This window comes from Salmo salar, chromosome 17 (genome assembly GCF_965601325.2).
Source record: "Salmo salar chromosome 17, fSalSal1, whole genome shotgun sequence".
Taxonomy (NCBI): domain Eukaryota; kingdom Metazoa; phylum Chordata; class Actinopteri; order Salmoniformes; family Salmonidae; genus Salmo; species Salmo salar.
In genome coordinates this window covers 69,119,209-69,136,580 of record NC_138307.1, presented here as the reverse complement: position 1 = coordinate 69,136,580, position 17,372 = coordinate 69,119,209, and the positions used below count along the sequence as shown (strand labels likewise).

Sequence of the window (17,372 nt, the reverse complement as noted above, 5' to 3'; positions counted from 1 at the left end):
AAAGGGTATCGGTAGAGAAGTGAACTTCTCTTCTCTGACAATAAAATAAAGTCTCTGTGTTTCGGTGTTCATATGACCTCAGATGCAAAAAATCGAGTTGAAACCGCTTGTCAGAGAGGAAGAAGGAATCGCTCATCTTTGTTGTTATGAGTGGCAGGGGGAGGGGCTTTGTGTGTGTGTGTGTGTGTGTGAAAGGGAAGGTGCATACAGCACAGAAGGGAGCGAAGGAGACGAGACCAAAAAGACAACATGAAAACAACATTGTTGTGATACAGGCATATGGAATATCATGCAGCCCTACTGTGGAGGAGGCTTACAACTTTTGAAGATACAATGGGTCATTAGACTTATGTAGATAGGTTTGTTGCCTGGCAACAGCCTGCTTGGCTACAGAGTGTGTGCGTGGGCATACGTGTGTGTGTGTAAAGTAGGTAGAATGCCACAAAGTTGGCACTAGACTGTAGTATTAATTGAATGGACTTAATGCCGTCATCAACATTCCTTTGAACGTTATCAGCCAATTTGATAAATATGTTACCTGGTTGTTAGGTCAATGTCCGGGTTAGCACCTGAACGTTAGCACCTGAACGTTAGCACCTGAACGTTAGCACCTGAACGTTAGCACCTGAACGTTAGCACCTGAACGTTAGCACCTGAACGTTAGCTGAGCGTCTGGACAAGCAGTTGAGTTGCCTCCATTGACTGCATGGTGACACAGGGCCAAGTCCTGAGGCTCAGCTCCAGATGGTTATTTGGACAGAGAGCGGCTTCGACTGCATCCATCCGTCCTCTCCCCAACATTATTCAAACGTTATCGCTCTAACCAACTAAAATCCATCTGTGCTCACACACACCAATCCAGATCCATCAACTTGCTGTGCATATTGAGACAATGACAGTAGTAACAGGACATGATGTATCTTCTTGGTCTGCATGGAACGTTTACGCTGCAACTTGGTTCTCAATCAATAGCAACAAAAAATGCATGTTTATTAAATGTTGTCAGCATTAATTATATTTTGAGTTATTGAGGGGTATTTAGTGATGTTCTGTTTATTTTAAGATGGGCTGGATGCCTGGTAGTCATTGTAGGCTCAACTTAAATTAGTCTACTATAGAGTTTCCACTTAGTGGCTTTAGCAGGAGCCGCAGTGGGAATCGATGAGGAATTTTTAGGAGACCTCTCCTTTTCTCTTACAGTTCACTTCTCTCTCGCTGTCGCTCTCTCACCCCCAACACCTGATACAGAGGGGTTGGGTTAAATGCAGAAGACACATTTCAGTTGAATGCATTGTTGTGCAACTGAGGTATTCCCTTCCCCCCCTTTCCCTATAGACACCTAGAGTCTTCTACAGAGCCCTCTCTCTAGCCCTGCTGTCCCCTAATATAGTCACCTAGAGTCTTCTACAGAGCCCTCTCTCTAGCCCTGCTGTCCCCTAATATAGTCACCTAGAGCCTTCTACAGAGCCCTCTCTCTAGCCCTGCTGTCCCCTAATATAGTCACCTAGAGCCTTCTACAGAGCCCTCTCTCTAGCCCTGCTGTCCCCTAATATAGACACCTAGAGTCTTCTACAGAGCCCTCTCTCTAGCCCTGCTGTCCCCTAATATAGACACCTAGAGTCTTCTACAGAGCCCTCTCTCTAGCCCTGCTGTCCCCTAATATAGTCACCTAGAGCCTTCTACAGAGCCCTCTCTCTAGCCCTGCTGTCCCCTAATATAGTCATCTAGAGCCTTCTACAGAGCCCTCTCTCTAGCCCTGCTGTCCCCTAATATAGACACCTAGAGTCTTCTACAGAGCCCTCTCTCTAGCCCTGCTGTCCCCTAATATAGTCACCTAGAGCCTTCTACAGAGCCCTCTCTAGCCCTGCTGTCCCCTAATATAGTCACCTAGAGTCTTCTACAGAGCCCTCTCTCTAGCCCTGCTGTCCCCTAATATAGACACCTAGAGTCTTCTACAGAGCCCTCTCTCTAGCCCTGCTGTCCCCTAATATAGACACCTAGAGTCTTCTACAGAGCCCTCTCTCTAGCCCTGCTGTCCCCTAATATAGACACCTAGAGTCTTCTACAGAGCCCTCTCTCTAGCCCTGCTGTCCCCTAATATAGTCACCTAGAGCCTTCTACAGAGCCCTCTCTCTAGCCCTGTTGTCCCCTAATATAGTCACCTAGAGCCTTCTACAGAGCCCTCTCTCTAGCCCTGCTGTCCCCTAATATAGTCACCTAGAGCCTTCTACAGAGCCCTCTCTCTAGCCCTGCTGTCCCCTAATATAGTCACCTAGAGCCTTCTACAGAGCCCTCTCTCTAGCCCTGCTGTCCCCTAATATAGACACCTAGAGTCTTCTACAGAGCCCTCTCTCTAGCCCTGCTGTCCCCTAATATAGACACCTAGAGCCTTCTACAGAGCCCTCTCTCTAGCCCTGCTGTCCCCTAATATAGACACCTAGAGCCCTCTCTCTAGCCCTGCTGTCCCCCAATATAGACACCTAGAGCCTTCTACAGAGCCCTCTCTCTAGCCCTGCTGTCCCCTAATATAGACACCTAGAGCCTTCTACAGAGCCCTCTCTCTAGCCCTGCTGTCCCACAATATAGACACCTAGAGCCTTCTACAGAGCCCTCTCTCTAGCCCTGCTGTCCCCTAATATAGTCACCTAGAGCCTTCTACAGAGCCCTCTCTCTAGCCCTGCTGTCCCCTAATATAGTCACCTAGAGCCTTCTACAGAGCCCTCTCTCTAGCCCTGTTGTCCCCTAATATAGACACCTAGAGTCTTCTACAGAGCCCTCTCTCTAGCCCTGCTGTCCCCTAATATAGTCACCTAGAGCCTTCTACAGAGCCCTCTCTCTAGCCCTGCTGTCCCCTAATATAGTCACCTAGAGCCTTCTACAGAGCCCTCTCTCTAGCCCTGCTGTCCCCCAATATAGTCACCTAGAGTCTTCTACAGAGCCCTCTCTCTAGCCCTGCTGTCCCCTAATATAGACACCTAGAGCCTTCTACAGAGCCCTCTCTCTAGCCCTGCTGTCCCCTAATATAGTCACCTAGAGTCTTCTACAGAGCCCTCTCTCTAGCCCTGCTGTCCCCTAATATAGTCACCTAGAGCCTTCTACAGAGCCCTCTCTCTAGCCCTGCTGTCCCCTAATATAGTCACCTAGAGCCTTCTACAGAGCCCTCTCTCTAGCCCTGCTGTCCCCTAATATAGACACCTAGAGTCTTCTACAGTGCCCTCTCTCTAGCCCTGCTGTCCCCTAATATAGTCACCTAGAGCCTTCTACAGAGCCCTCTCTCTAGCCCTGCTGTCCCCTAATATAGACACCTAGAGTCTTCTACAGAGCCCTCTCTCTAGCCCTGCTGTCCCCTAATATAGACACCTAGAGCCTTCTACAGAGCCCTCTCTCTAGCCCTGCTGTCCCCTAATATAGACACCTAGAGTCTTCTACAGAGCCCTCTCTCTAGCCCTGTTGTCCCCTAATATAGTCACCTAGAGCCTTCTACAGAGCCCTCTCTCTAGCCCTGCTGTCCCCTAATATAGTCACCTAGAGTCTTCTACAGAGCCCTCTCTCTAGCCCTGCTGTCCCCTAATATAGTCACCTAGAGCCTTCTACAGAGCCCTCTCTCTAGCCCTGCTGTCCCCTAATATAGTCACCTAGAGTCTTCTACAGAGCCCTCTCTCTAGCCCTGTTGTCCCCTAATATAGACACCTAGAGTCTTCTACAGAGCCCTCTCTCTAGCCCTGCTGTCCCCTAATATAGACACCTAGAGTCTTCTACAGAGCCCTCTCTCTAGCCCTGCTGTCCCCTAATATAGACACCTAGAGTCTTCTACAGAGCCCTCTCTCTAGCCCTGCTGTCCCCTAATATAGACACCTAGAGTCTTCTACAGAGCCCTCTCTCTAGCCCTGCTGTCCCCTAATATAGTCACCTAGAGTCTTCTACAGAGCCCTCTCTCTAGCCCTGCTGTCCCCTAATATAGTCACCTAGAGCCTTCTACAGAGCCCTCTCTCTAGCCCTGCTGTCCCCCAATATAGACACCTAGAGTCTTCTACAGAGCCCTCTCTCTAGCCCTGCTGTCCCCTAATATAGACACCTAGAGCCTTCTACAGAGCCCTCTCTCTAGCCCTGCTGTCCCCTAATATAGTCACCTAGAGCCTTCTACAGAGCCCTCTCTCTAGCCCTGCTGTCCCCTAATATAGACACCTAGAGCCTTCTACAGAGCCCTCTCTCTAGCCCTGCTGTCCCCTAATATAGTCACCTAGAGTCTTCTACAGAGCCCTCTCTCTAGCCCTGCTGTCCCCTAATATAGTCACCTAGAGCCTTCTACAGAGCCCTCTCTCTAGCCCTGCTGTCCCCTAATATAGACACCTAGAGCCTTCTACAGAGCCCTCTCTCTAGCCCTGCTGTCCCACTAATATAGACACCTAGAGCCTTCTACAGAGCCCTCTCTCTAGCCCTGCTGTCCCCTAATATAGTCACCTAGAGCCTTCTACAGAGCCCTCTCTCTAGCCCTGCTGTCCCCTAATATAGTCACCTAGAGCCTTCTACAGAGCCCTCTCTCTAGCCCTGTTGTCCCCTAATATAGACACCTAGAGTCTTCTACAGAGCCCTCTCTCTAGCCCTGCTGTCCCCTAATATAGTCACCTAGAGCCTTCTACAGAGCCCTCTCTCTAGCCCTGCTGTCCCCTAATATAGTCACCTAGAGCCTTCTACAGAGCCCTCTCTCTAGCCCTGCTGTCCCCCAATATAGTCACCTAGAGTCTTCTACAGAGCCCTCTCTCTAGCCCTGCTGTCCCCTAATATAGACACCTAGAGCCTTCTACAGAGCCCTCTCTCTAGCCCTGCTGTCCCCTAATATAGTCACCTAGAGTCTTCTACAGAGCCCTCTCTCTAGCCCTGCTGTCCCCTAATATAGTCACCTAGAGCCTTCTACAGAGCCCTCTCTCTAGCCCTGCTGTCCCCTAATATAGTCACCTAGAGCCTTCTACAGAGCCCTCTCTCTAGCCCTGCTGTCCCCTAATATAGACACCTAGAGTCTTCTACAGTGCCCTCTCTCTAGCCCTGCTGTCCCCTAATATAGTCACCTAGAGCCTTCTACAGAGCCCTCTCTCTAGCCCTGCTGTCCCCTAATATAGACACCTAGAGTCTTCTACAGAGCCCTCTCTCTAGCCCTGCTGTCCCCTAATATAGACACCTAGAGCCTTCTACAGAGCCCTCTCTCTAGCCCTGCTGTCCCCTAATATAGACACCTAGAGTCTTCTACAGAGCCCTCTCTCTAGCCCTGTTGTCCCCTAATATAGTCACCTAGAGCCTTCTACAGAGCCCTCTCTCTAGCCCTGCTGTCCCCTAATATAGTCACCTAGAGTCTTCTACAGAGCCCTCTCTCTAGCCCTGCTGTCCCCTAATATAGTCACCTAGAGCCTTCTACAGAGCCCTCTCTCTAGCCCTGCTGTCCCCTAATATAGTCACCTAGAGTCTTCTACAGAGCCCTCTCTCTAGCCCTGTTGTCCCCTAATATAGACACCTAGAGTCTTCTACAGAGCCCTCTCTCTAGCCCTGCTGTCCCCTAATATAGACACCTAGAGTCTTCTACAGAGCCCTCTCTCTAGCCCTGCTGTCCCCTAATATAGACACCTAGAGTCTTCTACAGAGCCCTCTCTCTAGCCCTGCTGTCCCCTAATATAGACACCTAGAGTCTTCTACAGAGCCCTCTCTCTAGCCCTGCTGTCCCCTAATATAGTCACCTAGAGCCTTCTACAGAGCCCTCTCTCTAGCCCTGCTGTCCCCTAATATAGTCACCTAGAGCCTTCTACAGAGCCCTCTCTCTAGCCCTGCTGTCCCCTAATATAGTCACCTAGAGCCTTCTACAGAGCCCTCTCTCTAGCCCTGCTGTCCCCTAATATAGACACCTAGAGTCTTCTACAGAGCCCTCTCTCTAGCCCTGCTGTCCCCTAATATAGTCACCTAGAGTCTTCTACAGAGCCCTCTCTCTAGCCCTGCTGTCCCCTAATATAGCACCTAGAGTCTTCTACAGAGCCCTCTCTCTAGCCCTGCTGTCCCCTAATATAGACACCTAGAGTCTTCTACAGAGCCCTCTCTCTAGCCCTGCTGTCCCCTAATATAGTCACCTAGAGTCTTCTACAGAGCCCTCTCTCTAGCCCTGCTGTCCCCTAATATAGTCACCTAGAGCCTTCTACAGAGCCCTCTCTCTAGCCCTGCTGTCCCCTAATATAGTCACCTAGAGTCTTCTACAGAGCCCTCTCTCTAGCCCTGCTGTCCCCTAATATAGTCACCTAGAGTCTTCTACAGAGCCCTCTCTCTAGCCCTGCTGTCCCCTAATATAGACACCTAGAGCCTTCTACAGAGCCCTCTCTCTAGCCCTGCTGTCCCCTAATATAGACACCTAGAGCCCTCTCTCTAGCCCTGCTGTCCCCTAATATAGTCACCTAGAGTCTTCTACAGAGCCCTCTCTCTAGCCCTGCTGTCCCCTAATATAGTCACCTAGAGTCTTCTACAGAGCCCTCTCTCTAGCCCTGCTGTCCCCTAATATAGACACCTAGAGTCTTCTACAGAGCCCTCTCTCTAGCCCTGCTGTCCCCTAATATAGACACCTAGAGCCTTCTACAGAGCCCTCTCTCTAGCCCTGTTGTCCCCTAATATAGTCACCTAGAGCCTTCTACAGAGCCCTCTCTCTAGCCCTGCTGTCCCCTAATATAGTCACCTAGAGCCTTCTACAGAGCCCTCTCTCTAGCCCTGCTGTCCCCTAATATAGACACCTAGAGTCTTCTACAGAGCCCTCTCTCTAGCCCTGCTGTCCCCCAATATAGACACCTAGAGTCTTCTACAGAGCCCTCTCTCTAGCCCTGCTGTCCCCTAATATAGACACCTAGAGCCTTCTACAGAGCCCTCTCTCTAGCCCTGCTGTCCCCTAATATAGACACCTAGAGCCCTCTCTCTAGCCCTGCTGTCCCCTAATATAGTCACCTAGAGCCTTCTACAGAGCCCTCTCTCTAGCCCTGCTGTCCCCTAATATAGTCACCTAGAGCCTTCTACAGAGCCCTCTCTCTAGCCCTGCTGTCCCCTAATATAGACACCTAGAGTCTTCTACAGAGCCCTCTCTCTAGCCCTGCTGTCCCCTAATATAGACACCTAGAGCCTTCTACAGTGCCCTCTCTCTAGCCCTGCTGTCCCCTAATATAGACACCTAGAGTCTTCTACAGAGCCCTCTCTCTAGCCCTGCTGTCCCCTAATATAGACACCTAGAGTCTTCTACAGAGCCCTCTCTCTAGCCCTGCTGTAACCCCAATATAGACACCTAGAGTCTTCTACAGAGCCCTCTCTCTAGCCCTGCTGTCCCCTAATATAGTCACCTAGAGCCCTCTACAGAGCCCTCTCTCTAGCCCTGCTGTAACCCCAATATAGACACCTAGAGCCTTCTACAGAGCCCTCTCTCTAGCCCTGCTGTCCCCTAATATAGTCACCTAGAGCCTTCTACAGAGCCCTCTCTCTAGCCCTGTTGTCCCCTAATATAGTCACCTAGAGCCTTCTACAGAGCCCTCTCTCTAGCCCTGCTGTCCCCTAATATAGTCACCTAGAGTCTTCTACAGAGCCCTCTCTCTAGCCCTGCTGTCCCCTAATATAGTCACCTAGAGCCTTCTACAGAGCCCTCTCTCTAGCCCTGCTGTCCCACAATATAGACACCTAGAGCCTTCTACAGAGCCCTCTCTCTAGCCCTGCTGTCCCCTAATATAGACACCTAGAGCCTTCTACAGTGCCCTCTCTCTAGCCCTGCTGTCCCCTAATATAGACACCTAGAGTCTTCTACAGAGCCCTCTCTCTAGCCCTGCTGTCCCCTAATATAGTCACCTAGAGCCTTCTACAGAGCCCTCTCTCTAGCCCTGTTGTCCCCTAATATAGTCACCTAGAGTCTTCTACAGAGCCCTCTCTCTAGCCCTGCTGTCCCCTAATATAGACACCTAGAGTCTTCTACAGAGCCCTCTCTCTAGCCCTGCTGTCCCCTAATATAGTCACCTAGAGTCTTCTACAGAGCCCTCTCTCTAGCCCTGTTGTCCCCTAATATAGTCACCTAGAGCCTTCTACAGAGCCCTCTCTCTAGCCCTGCTGTCCCCCAATATAGTCACCTAGAGCCTTCTACAGAGCCCTCTCTCTAGCCCTGCTGTCCCCTAATATAGTCACCTAGAGTCTTCTACAGAGCCCTCTCTCTAGCCCTGCTGTCCCCTAATATAGACACCTAGAGTCCAGACATCATAGGAGTCTTCCCTGGCTTTGTCCTTCCATCCTTCCTTCCTTCTTGTTCATTCATTCATTTCCTTCCTTTCTTCATTCCTTCCCTTCTTCTGTTCAGCCTCTCCATCTTTCCTGCTTTCTTCCCTACCTCACTTTCTCCTTCCTTCCTTCCTTCCTTCCTTCCCATCCTTCCTTCCATCTCCCTTCCTTCTTGTTCATTCATTCATTTCCTTCCTTTCTTCATTCCTTCCCTTCTTCTGTTCAGCCTCTCCATCTTTCCTGCTTTCTTCCCTACCTCACTTTCTCCTTCCTTCCTTCCTTCCTTCCTTCCTTCCTTCCTTCCTTCCTTCCTTCCTTCCTTCCTTCCTTCCTTCCTTCCTTCCTTCCTTCCTTCCTTCCTTCCTTCCTTCCTTCCTTCTTTCCTTCCCTCCATAGTTCCAACTCTGAATAGATCTGTCCCCCTTCACCCTGATGTGAAGGATGTGATTTATTTGTGTATTAGTGTGTGTTAAGCTGTTGAGGACACACTCGCTCTTGCGTGGAGGTGTGTGTGTGTGTGTGTGTGTGTGTGTGTGTGTGTGTGTGTGTGTGTGTGTGTGTGTGTGTGTGTGTGTGTGTGTGTGTGGGGGGGGGGGGGGGGGGAGACAGGCCTAGTGATTATCAGTGATTCCTTGACAAATGAGGTGTGTATGGTGCTCCCCAGCCCTTCCATTGCTGTGTGACCCTATCTGACCAACTCAACAGCTAGTTAAACACTCACCCATGTAGATCGGAGGACGCCAGTGTTTTCAAGGACTTATCCCGAGCAGTTTGTCCAAGTTGTGCTGGACTGGTCATGGAAACATCCTGGCATGTTATCGCCCTTTAACTCTTAACTTTTCTAAAAGTATGAATACAGTCTGCACGGTAATTATTCTCTCCAAATTAGTTCGTAATACTACCACTCATTTTGGTAACGCAATTCCCCTTTGTTTATTTAATGGGAATACATTATCGCCTCTTTATCATGGGTATTACAGCATCTGTGTTCTGCAGCTAGTGGAACTACTTCTTACGTTCCTAGAGGGGTTAAATGTGGAAGACACATTTCAGTTGAAGGCATTCAGTCGTACAACTGACTAGGTATCCCCCCTTTCACATTACAACTGACTAGGTATCCCCCCTTTCCCTTTACAACTGACTAGGTATCCCCCTTTCCCTTTACAACTGACTAGGTATCCCCCTTTCCCTTTACAACTGACTAGGTATCCCCCCTTTCACATTACAACTGACTAGGTCTCCCCCTTTCCCTTTACAACTGACTAGGTATCCCCCTTTCCCTTTACAACTGACTAGGTATCCCCCTTTCCCTTTAACAACTGACTAGGTATCCCCCTTTCCCTTTACAACTGACTAGGTATCCCCCTTTCCCTTTACAACTGACTAGGTATCCCCCTTTCCCTTTACAACTGACTAGGTATCCCCCCTTTCCCTTTACAACTGACTAGGTATCCCCCTTTCCCTGTACAACTGACTAGGTATCCCCCTTTCCCTTTACAACTGACTAGGTATCCCCCCTTTCCCCTCTTACAACTGACTAGGTATCCCCCTTTCCCTGTACAACTGACTAGGTATCCCCCTTTCCCTTTACAACTGACTAGGTACCCCCCTTTCCCTTTACAACTGACTAGGTCTCCCCCCTTTCCCTTTACAACTGACTAGGTATCCCCCTTTCCCTTTACAACTGACAAAGTATCCCCCTTTCCCTTTACAACTGACTAGGTATCCCCCTTTCCCTTTACAACTGACTAGGTATCCCCCCTTTCCCTTTACAACTGACTAGGTATCCCCCCTTTCCCTTTACAACTGACTAGGTCTCCCCCCTTTCCCTTTACAACTGACTAGGTCTCCCCCTTTCCCTTTACAACTGACTAGGTCTCCCCCTTTCCCTTTACAACTGACTAGGTATCCCCCTTTCCCTTTACAACTGACTAGGTCTCCCCCTTTCCCTTTATCAACTGACTAGGTATCCCCCTTTCCCTTTACAACTGACTAGGTATCCCCCCTTTCCCTTTACAACTGACTAGGTCTCCCCCCTTTCCCTTTACAACTGACTAGGTCTCCCCCTTTCCCTTTACAACTGACTAGGTATCTCCCCTTTACAACTGACTAGGTATCCCCTTTCCCTTTACAACTGACTAGGTACCCCCCTTTCCCTATACAACTGACTAGGTATCCCCCTTTCCCTTTACAACTGACTAGGTATCCCCCTTTCCCTTTACAACTGACTAGGTATCCCCCTTTCCCTTTACAACTGACTAGGTATCCCCCTTTCCCTTTACAACTGACTAGGTATCCCCCTTTCCCTTTACAACTGACTAGGTATCCCCCTTTCCCTTTACAACTGACTAGGTATCCCCCCTTTCCCTTTACAACTGACTAGGTATCCCCCTTTCCCTTTACAACTGACTAGGTATCCCCCTTTCCCTTTAACAACTGACTAGGTATCCCCCCTTTCCCTTTACAACTGACTAGGTATCCCCCCTTTCCCTTTACAACTGACTAGGTCTCCCCCCAGTTTCTCTAACGATGGCTCAAGGTTCTCTAACGTTGCACTAACATTCCTGTCCAGTCTCTCTGTTTCACCCCATAGGTCTATCCAGGCTAATGTTTCCGCAACGTTCCTCTCCACTCTCTCTAACGTTCCCTCAACATTGTCCCCCCCAAGGTTCATCAATGAGACGGAGCAGAACATGGGTCCACCGGGCCAGGCCAAGCAGTGCCAGCTCCGGACCTTCCTGACCTACTACATCAACGACCTGTTCCTGCACCAGGTCAGAACAGAGATCAACAAGGAGATCCAGGCCGTCAGCAAGACAGCAGATCCACTGAAAGTCCTGGCTAGTGCTGATACTATGAAGGTCCTGGCGGTGCAGAGGCCCCTGCTGCAGGTGAGGGGGGCCGGGAACACATACTCACAGGACACACACACACACACACACACACACACACACACTCGCAGGACGGACACACACACACTCGCAGGACATGCATATTCACAAATGGGTACATAATGTGATATGGTAAACATGGAAATCATACAACTGTCTGTGTGGACACGCATGCTTACTTACTTCTGCTCATACTTTTTTTCCTGTTCACAACCTGTTCACAAGATCAACATTCTTCTTCATTTATATTTTGGTGTAGATTTACATTTGAGTCATTTAGCAGACTCTTATACAGAGACTTCCAGTTCGTTCATCAGTCAGTATACGGACAGGTAATAGTTTCCTTTGGACTCTGTGAGGTTTCAGCAGCCACCTCTCTCTCTCTCTCTCGTTCTCTCTCTCGCTCTCTCTTTCGTTCTCTCTCTCACTCACACATTTTCTCACACACACACACACACACACACACACACACACACACACACACACACACACACACACACACACACACACACCACACACACACCACACACACACACACAGTGATACTTGGCACCCACCTATCTCACAGAATCATAATTGTGTCTGAAACAGCATTTGATTCTCCCTGACCCTGTAGAAGCAGTTAATTGGTGGTTATAGAACACACACACACACACACACACACACACACACACACACACACACACACACACACACACACACACACACACCCTCCCAAACCCCGGTACCCATTTCCTCCAGCACAGGAAGTGGGCCTATCATCTCCATGGATACCACTTACTGCGCATGCTCACCTGGCTCCTCCCCTATTAAAGATGAGATCAATCACTTCTCACAACAATGTGTTCCCCAGATCAGATATGTAACAGTGGATGTTGCATCTATGCATCTCAAAGCTAGTCTCCGTGAATACTCTACAGTAGTGTATAAAGAATGAGTCTTATACGGCCGTATGCCTACACATTGACCTTTACCATAAATACCCACGCTGTTGATTCTTCTTCAGTGTCTACCTGCATGTTTAGGCTGTAGCTATAATGTGTGTATGCTTCCGTGAGTGTTTGTGTATATCTGTTTCTTTGTGTGTGTGTGCGTGTGTGCGTGTGACTGCGTATATTTGTGCGTGCACCTGTTTTAGTCAATTAGTCCTGTAAGAGAGAGTTATTTAGTCCAGAGATGGTGAAGTGCCATCTAGAATACAGAGATGGTGAAGGGCCATCTAGAATACAGAGATGGTGAAGGGCCATCTAGAATACAGAGATGGTGAGGGCCATCTAGAATAAAGAGATGGTGAAGGGCCATCTAGAATACAGAGATGGTGAAGGGCCATCTAGAATACAGAGATGGTGAGGTGCCATCTAGAATACAGAGATGGTGAAGTGCCATCTAGAATACAGAGATGGTGAAGTGCCATGTTGAATACAGAGATGGTGAAGTGCCATGTTGAATACAGAGATGGTGAAGGGCCATCTAGAATACAGAGATGGTGAAGGGCCATCTAGAATACAGAGATGGTGAAGGGCCATGTTGAATACAGAGATGGTGAAGGGCCATCTAGAATACAGAGATGGTGAGGTGCCATCTAGAATACAGAGATGGTGAGGTGCCATCTAGAATACAGAGATGGTGAAGGGCCATCTAGAATACAGAGATGGTGAAGGGCCATCTAGAATACAGAGATGGTGAGGTGCCATCTAGAATACAGAGATGGTGAGGTGCCATCTAGAATACAGAGATGGTGAGGGGCCATCTAGAATACAGAGATGGTGAAGGGCCATCTAGAATACAGAGATGGTGAAGGGCCATCTAGAATACAGAGATGGTGAAGGGCCATCTAGAATACAGAGATGGTGAGGGGCCATCTAGAATACAGAGATGGTGAGGGGCCATCTAGAATACAGAGATGGTGAGGGGCCATCTAGAATACAGAGATGGTGAAGTGCCATCTAGAATACAGAGATGGTGAAGTGCCATCTAGAATACAGAGATAGTGAGGGGCCATCTAGAATACAGAGATGGTGAAGGGCCATCTAGAATACAGAGATGGTGAAGGGCCATCTAGAATACAGAGATGGTGAGGTGCCATCTAGAATACAGAGATGGTGAAGTGCCATCTAGAATACAGAGATGGTGAGGTGCCATCTAGAATACAGAGATGGTGAGGGGCCATCTAGAATACAGAGATGGTGAAGTGCCATCTAGAATACAGAGATGGTGAAGTGCCATCTAGAATACAGAGATGGTGAAGGGCCATCTAGAATACAGAGATGGTGAGGGGCCATCTAGAATACAGAGATGGTGAGGTGCCATCTAGAATACAGAGATGTTGAAGGGCCATCTAGAATACAGAGATGGTGAAGGGCCATCTAGAATACAGAGATGGTGAAGGGCCATCTAGAATACAGAGATGGTGAAGGGCCATCTAGAATACAGAGATGGTGAAGGGCCATCTAGAATACAGAGATGGTGAAGTGCCATCTAGAATACAGAGATGGTGAGGTGCCATCTAGAATACAGAGATGGTGAGGGGCCATCTAGAATACAGAGATGGTGAAGGGCCATCTAGAATACAGAGATGGTGAAGGGCCATCTAGAATACAGAGATGGTGAAGGGCCATCTAGAATACAGAGATGGTGAAGGGCCATCTAGAATACAGAGATGGTGAGGGGCCATCTAGAATACAGAGATGGTGAGGGGCCATCTAGAATACAGAGATGGTGAAGGGCCATCTAGAATACAGAGATGGTGAGGGGCCATCTAGAATACAGAGATGGTGAAGGGCCATCTAGAATACAGAGATGGTGAAGGGCCATCTAGAATACAGAGATGGTGAGGGGCCATCTAGAATACAGAGATGGTGAGGGGCCATCTAGAATACAGAGATGGTGAGGGGCCATCTAGAATACAGAGATGGTGAGGGGCCATCTAGAATACAGAGATGGTGAGGTGCCATCTAGAATACAGAGATGGTGAGGGGCCATCTAGAATACAGAGATGGTGAGGGGCCATCTAGAATACAGAGATGGTGAGGGGCCATCTAGAATACAGAGATGGTGAGGGGCCATCTAGAATACAGAGATGGTGAAGGGCCATCTAGAATACAGAGATGGTGAAGGGCCATCTAGAATACAGAGATGGTGAGGGGCCATCTAGAATACAGAGATGGTGAGGGGCCATCTAGAATACACGTGGCCCTCCGAGTGAGTTAAATCTAAGGGTAAGATACATTATGAGGGATCTGTCACCAGAAATGTTTCTTTGTGTGTCTGTATTTGTATTTATTATGGATCCCCATTAGCTGCTGCCAAAGCATCAGCTACTCTTCCTGGGGTCCTGCAAAATTAAGGCAGTTTATACAATTTTAAAAACATAACAATACATTCACAGACTTCACAACACACTGTGTGCCCTCAGGCCCCTACTCCACCACTACCACATATCTACAGTACAAAATCCATGCGTATGTGTGTGTTTAGTACGTATGTTAATGTGTGTGTGTGTGCACGAGCGCGTGCATCTCAGTATGAGAGAAAGAGAGAAAGAGAGAGAGAGAGAGAGTGAATGACAGAGTAGCTATGTTGCCATTAACATGTTCAGTGATTTTTGTTTTTACATTTAGAAAGTTTGCATAGAAAATACATGTCGGCTGGATGTAATGATGTCGGCTGGATGTAATGATGTCGGCTGGATGTAATGATGTCGGCTGGATGTAATGAAGTCGGCTGGATGTAATGAAGTCGGCTGGATGTAATGATGTCGGCTGGATGTAATGATGTCGGCTGGATGTAATGATGTCGGCTGGATGTAATGATGTCGGCTGGATGTAATGATGTCGGCTGGATGTAATGATGTCAGCTGGATGTAATGATGTCGGCTGGATGTAATGATGTCGGCTGGATGTAATGATGTCGGCTGGATGTAATGCAGTCGGTTGGATGTAATGCAGTCGGTTGGATGTAATGCAGTCGGTTGGATGTAATGCAGTCGGCTGGATGTAATGCAGTCGGCTGGCTGTAATGCAGTCAGCTGGCTGTAATGCAGTCAGCTGGATGTAATGAAGTCAGCTGGATGTAATGCAGTCGGCTGGATGTAATGACGTCGGCTGGATGTAATGATGTCGGCTGGATGTAATGAAGTCGGCTGGATATAATGCAGTCAGCTGGAGGTAATGATGTCGGCTGGATGTAATGATGTCGGCTGGATGTAATGAAGTCGGCTGGATGTAATGCAGTCGGCTGGATGTAATGATGTCGGCTGGATGTAATGATGTCGGCTGGATGTAATGATGTCGGCTGGATGTAATGATGTCGGCTGGATGTAATGAAGTCTGCTGGATGTAATGATGTCAGCTGGATGTAATGAAGTCTGCTGGATGTAATGATGTCGGCTGGATGTAATGAAGTCGGCTGGATGTAATCAAGTCGGCTGGATGTAATGAAGTCTGCTGGATGTAATGATGTCGGCTGGATGTAATGAAGTCGGCTGGATGTAATGAAGTCGGCTGGATGTAATGCAGTCGGCTGGATGTAATGCAGTCGGCTGGATGTAATGATGTCGGCTGGATGTAATGAAGTCGGCTGGATGTAATGACGTCGGCTGGATGTAATGACGTCGGCTGGATGTAATGACGTCGGCTGGATGTAATGACGTCGGCTGGATGTAAGGAAGTCGGCTGGATGTAATGAAGTCGGCTGGATGTAATGAAGTCGGCTGGATGTAAGGAAGTCGGCTGGATGTAAGGAAGTCGGCTGGATGGAAGGAAGTCGGCTGGATGGAAGGAAGTCGGCTGGATGGAAGGAAGTCGGCTGGATGGAAGGAAGTCGGCTGGATGTAATGAAGTCGGCTGGATGTAATGCAGTCGGCTGGATGTAATGAAGTCGGCTGGATGTAATGAAGTCGGCTGGATGTAATGAAGTCGGCTGGATGTAATGCAGTCGGCTGGATGTAATGCAGTCGGCTGGATGTAATGATGTCGGCTGGATGTAATGCAGTCGGCTGGATGTAATGCAGTCGGCTGGATGTAATGCAGTCGGCTGGATGTAATGCAGTCGGCTGGATGTAAGGAAGTCGGCTGGATGTAAGGAAGTCGGCTGGATGTAATGATGTCGGCTGGATGTAATGATGTCGGCTAGATGTAATGCAGTCGGCTGGATTTAAGGAAGTCGGCTGGATGTAAGGAAGTCGGCTGGATGGAAGGAAGTCGGCTGGATGGAAGGAAGTCGGCTGGATGTAATGAAGTCGGCTGGATGTAATGAAGTCGGCTGGATGTAAGGAAGTCGGCTGGATGTAAGGAAGTCGGCTGGATGTAAGGAAGTCGGCTGGATGTAAGGAAGTCGGCTGGATGTAAGGAAGTCGGCTGGATGTAAGGAAGTCGGCTGGATGTAAGGAAGTCGGCTGGATGTAAGGAAGTCGGCTGGATGTAAGGCAGTCGGCTGGATGTAAGGAAGTCGGCTGGATGTAAGGAAGTCGGCTGGATGTAAGGAAGTCGGCTGGATGTCAGGAAGTCGGCTGGATGTCAGGAAGTCGGCTGGATGTCAGGAAGTCGGCTGGATGTCAGGAAGTCGGCTGGATGTAACGCAGTCGGCTGGATGTAACGCAGTCGGCTGGATGTAACGCAGTCGGCTGGATGTAACGCAGTCGGCTGGATGTAACGCAGTCGGCTGGATGTAAGGAAGTCGGCTGGATGTAAGGAAGTCGGCTGGATGTCAGGAAGTCGGCTGGATGTCAGGAAGTCGGCTGGATGTAACGCAGTCGGCTGGATGTAGTGATGTCATACCAACAACAACAGAAACGATAGTGTCTAATACAACAGTGGTTGAAGTGTTACTCATTAATACATTACAGCCAGTGTGCTCTACCACCTCTCAGGTAGCTTGTGAAAACCAGCATGGATAGAATGCAATAATTGACTAATATTTGCCATATTGTAATAATTCTCATGTCATCATCATTTATTCGAGAACACTGTTTCCATCATCAGTTGTCGCAATAAAGAAAGTTTGACCCCAGAAAATCCACCCCTGTCGAACAGATGACAATGTTGTTAATCTTTAGAACATTTCTCCAACTGTACATCTGCCATTCATTGCACTTGCATTTGACGGAGAACCTGGGTCAATTGAAACCTGTCTGTCTCTGTCTGTCTCTGTCTGTCTCTGTCTGTCTCTGTCCGTCTCTGTCCGTCTCTGTCCGTCTCTGTCCGTGTGTCTGTA

At 48.8% G+C, this 17,372-nt stretch overlaps 1 protein-coding gene across 1 annotated transcript in view; it reads left to right on the top strand.

Moving 5' to 3' along the window:
* The window catches only part of LOC106609610 (exocyst complex component 4), a 343,805-nt gene that overhangs the window by 210,638 nt on the left and 115,795 nt on the right, over nucleotides 1-17,372 (top strand). Inside the window, exon 11 of the mRNA XM_045700059.2 lies at nucleotides 10,937-11,159. Within this exon, the coding sequence (XP_045556015.2) occupies nucleotides 10,937-11,159 (223 nt within the window). The remainder of the gene's footprint in view (nucleotides 1-10,936; nucleotides 11,160-17,372) is intronic.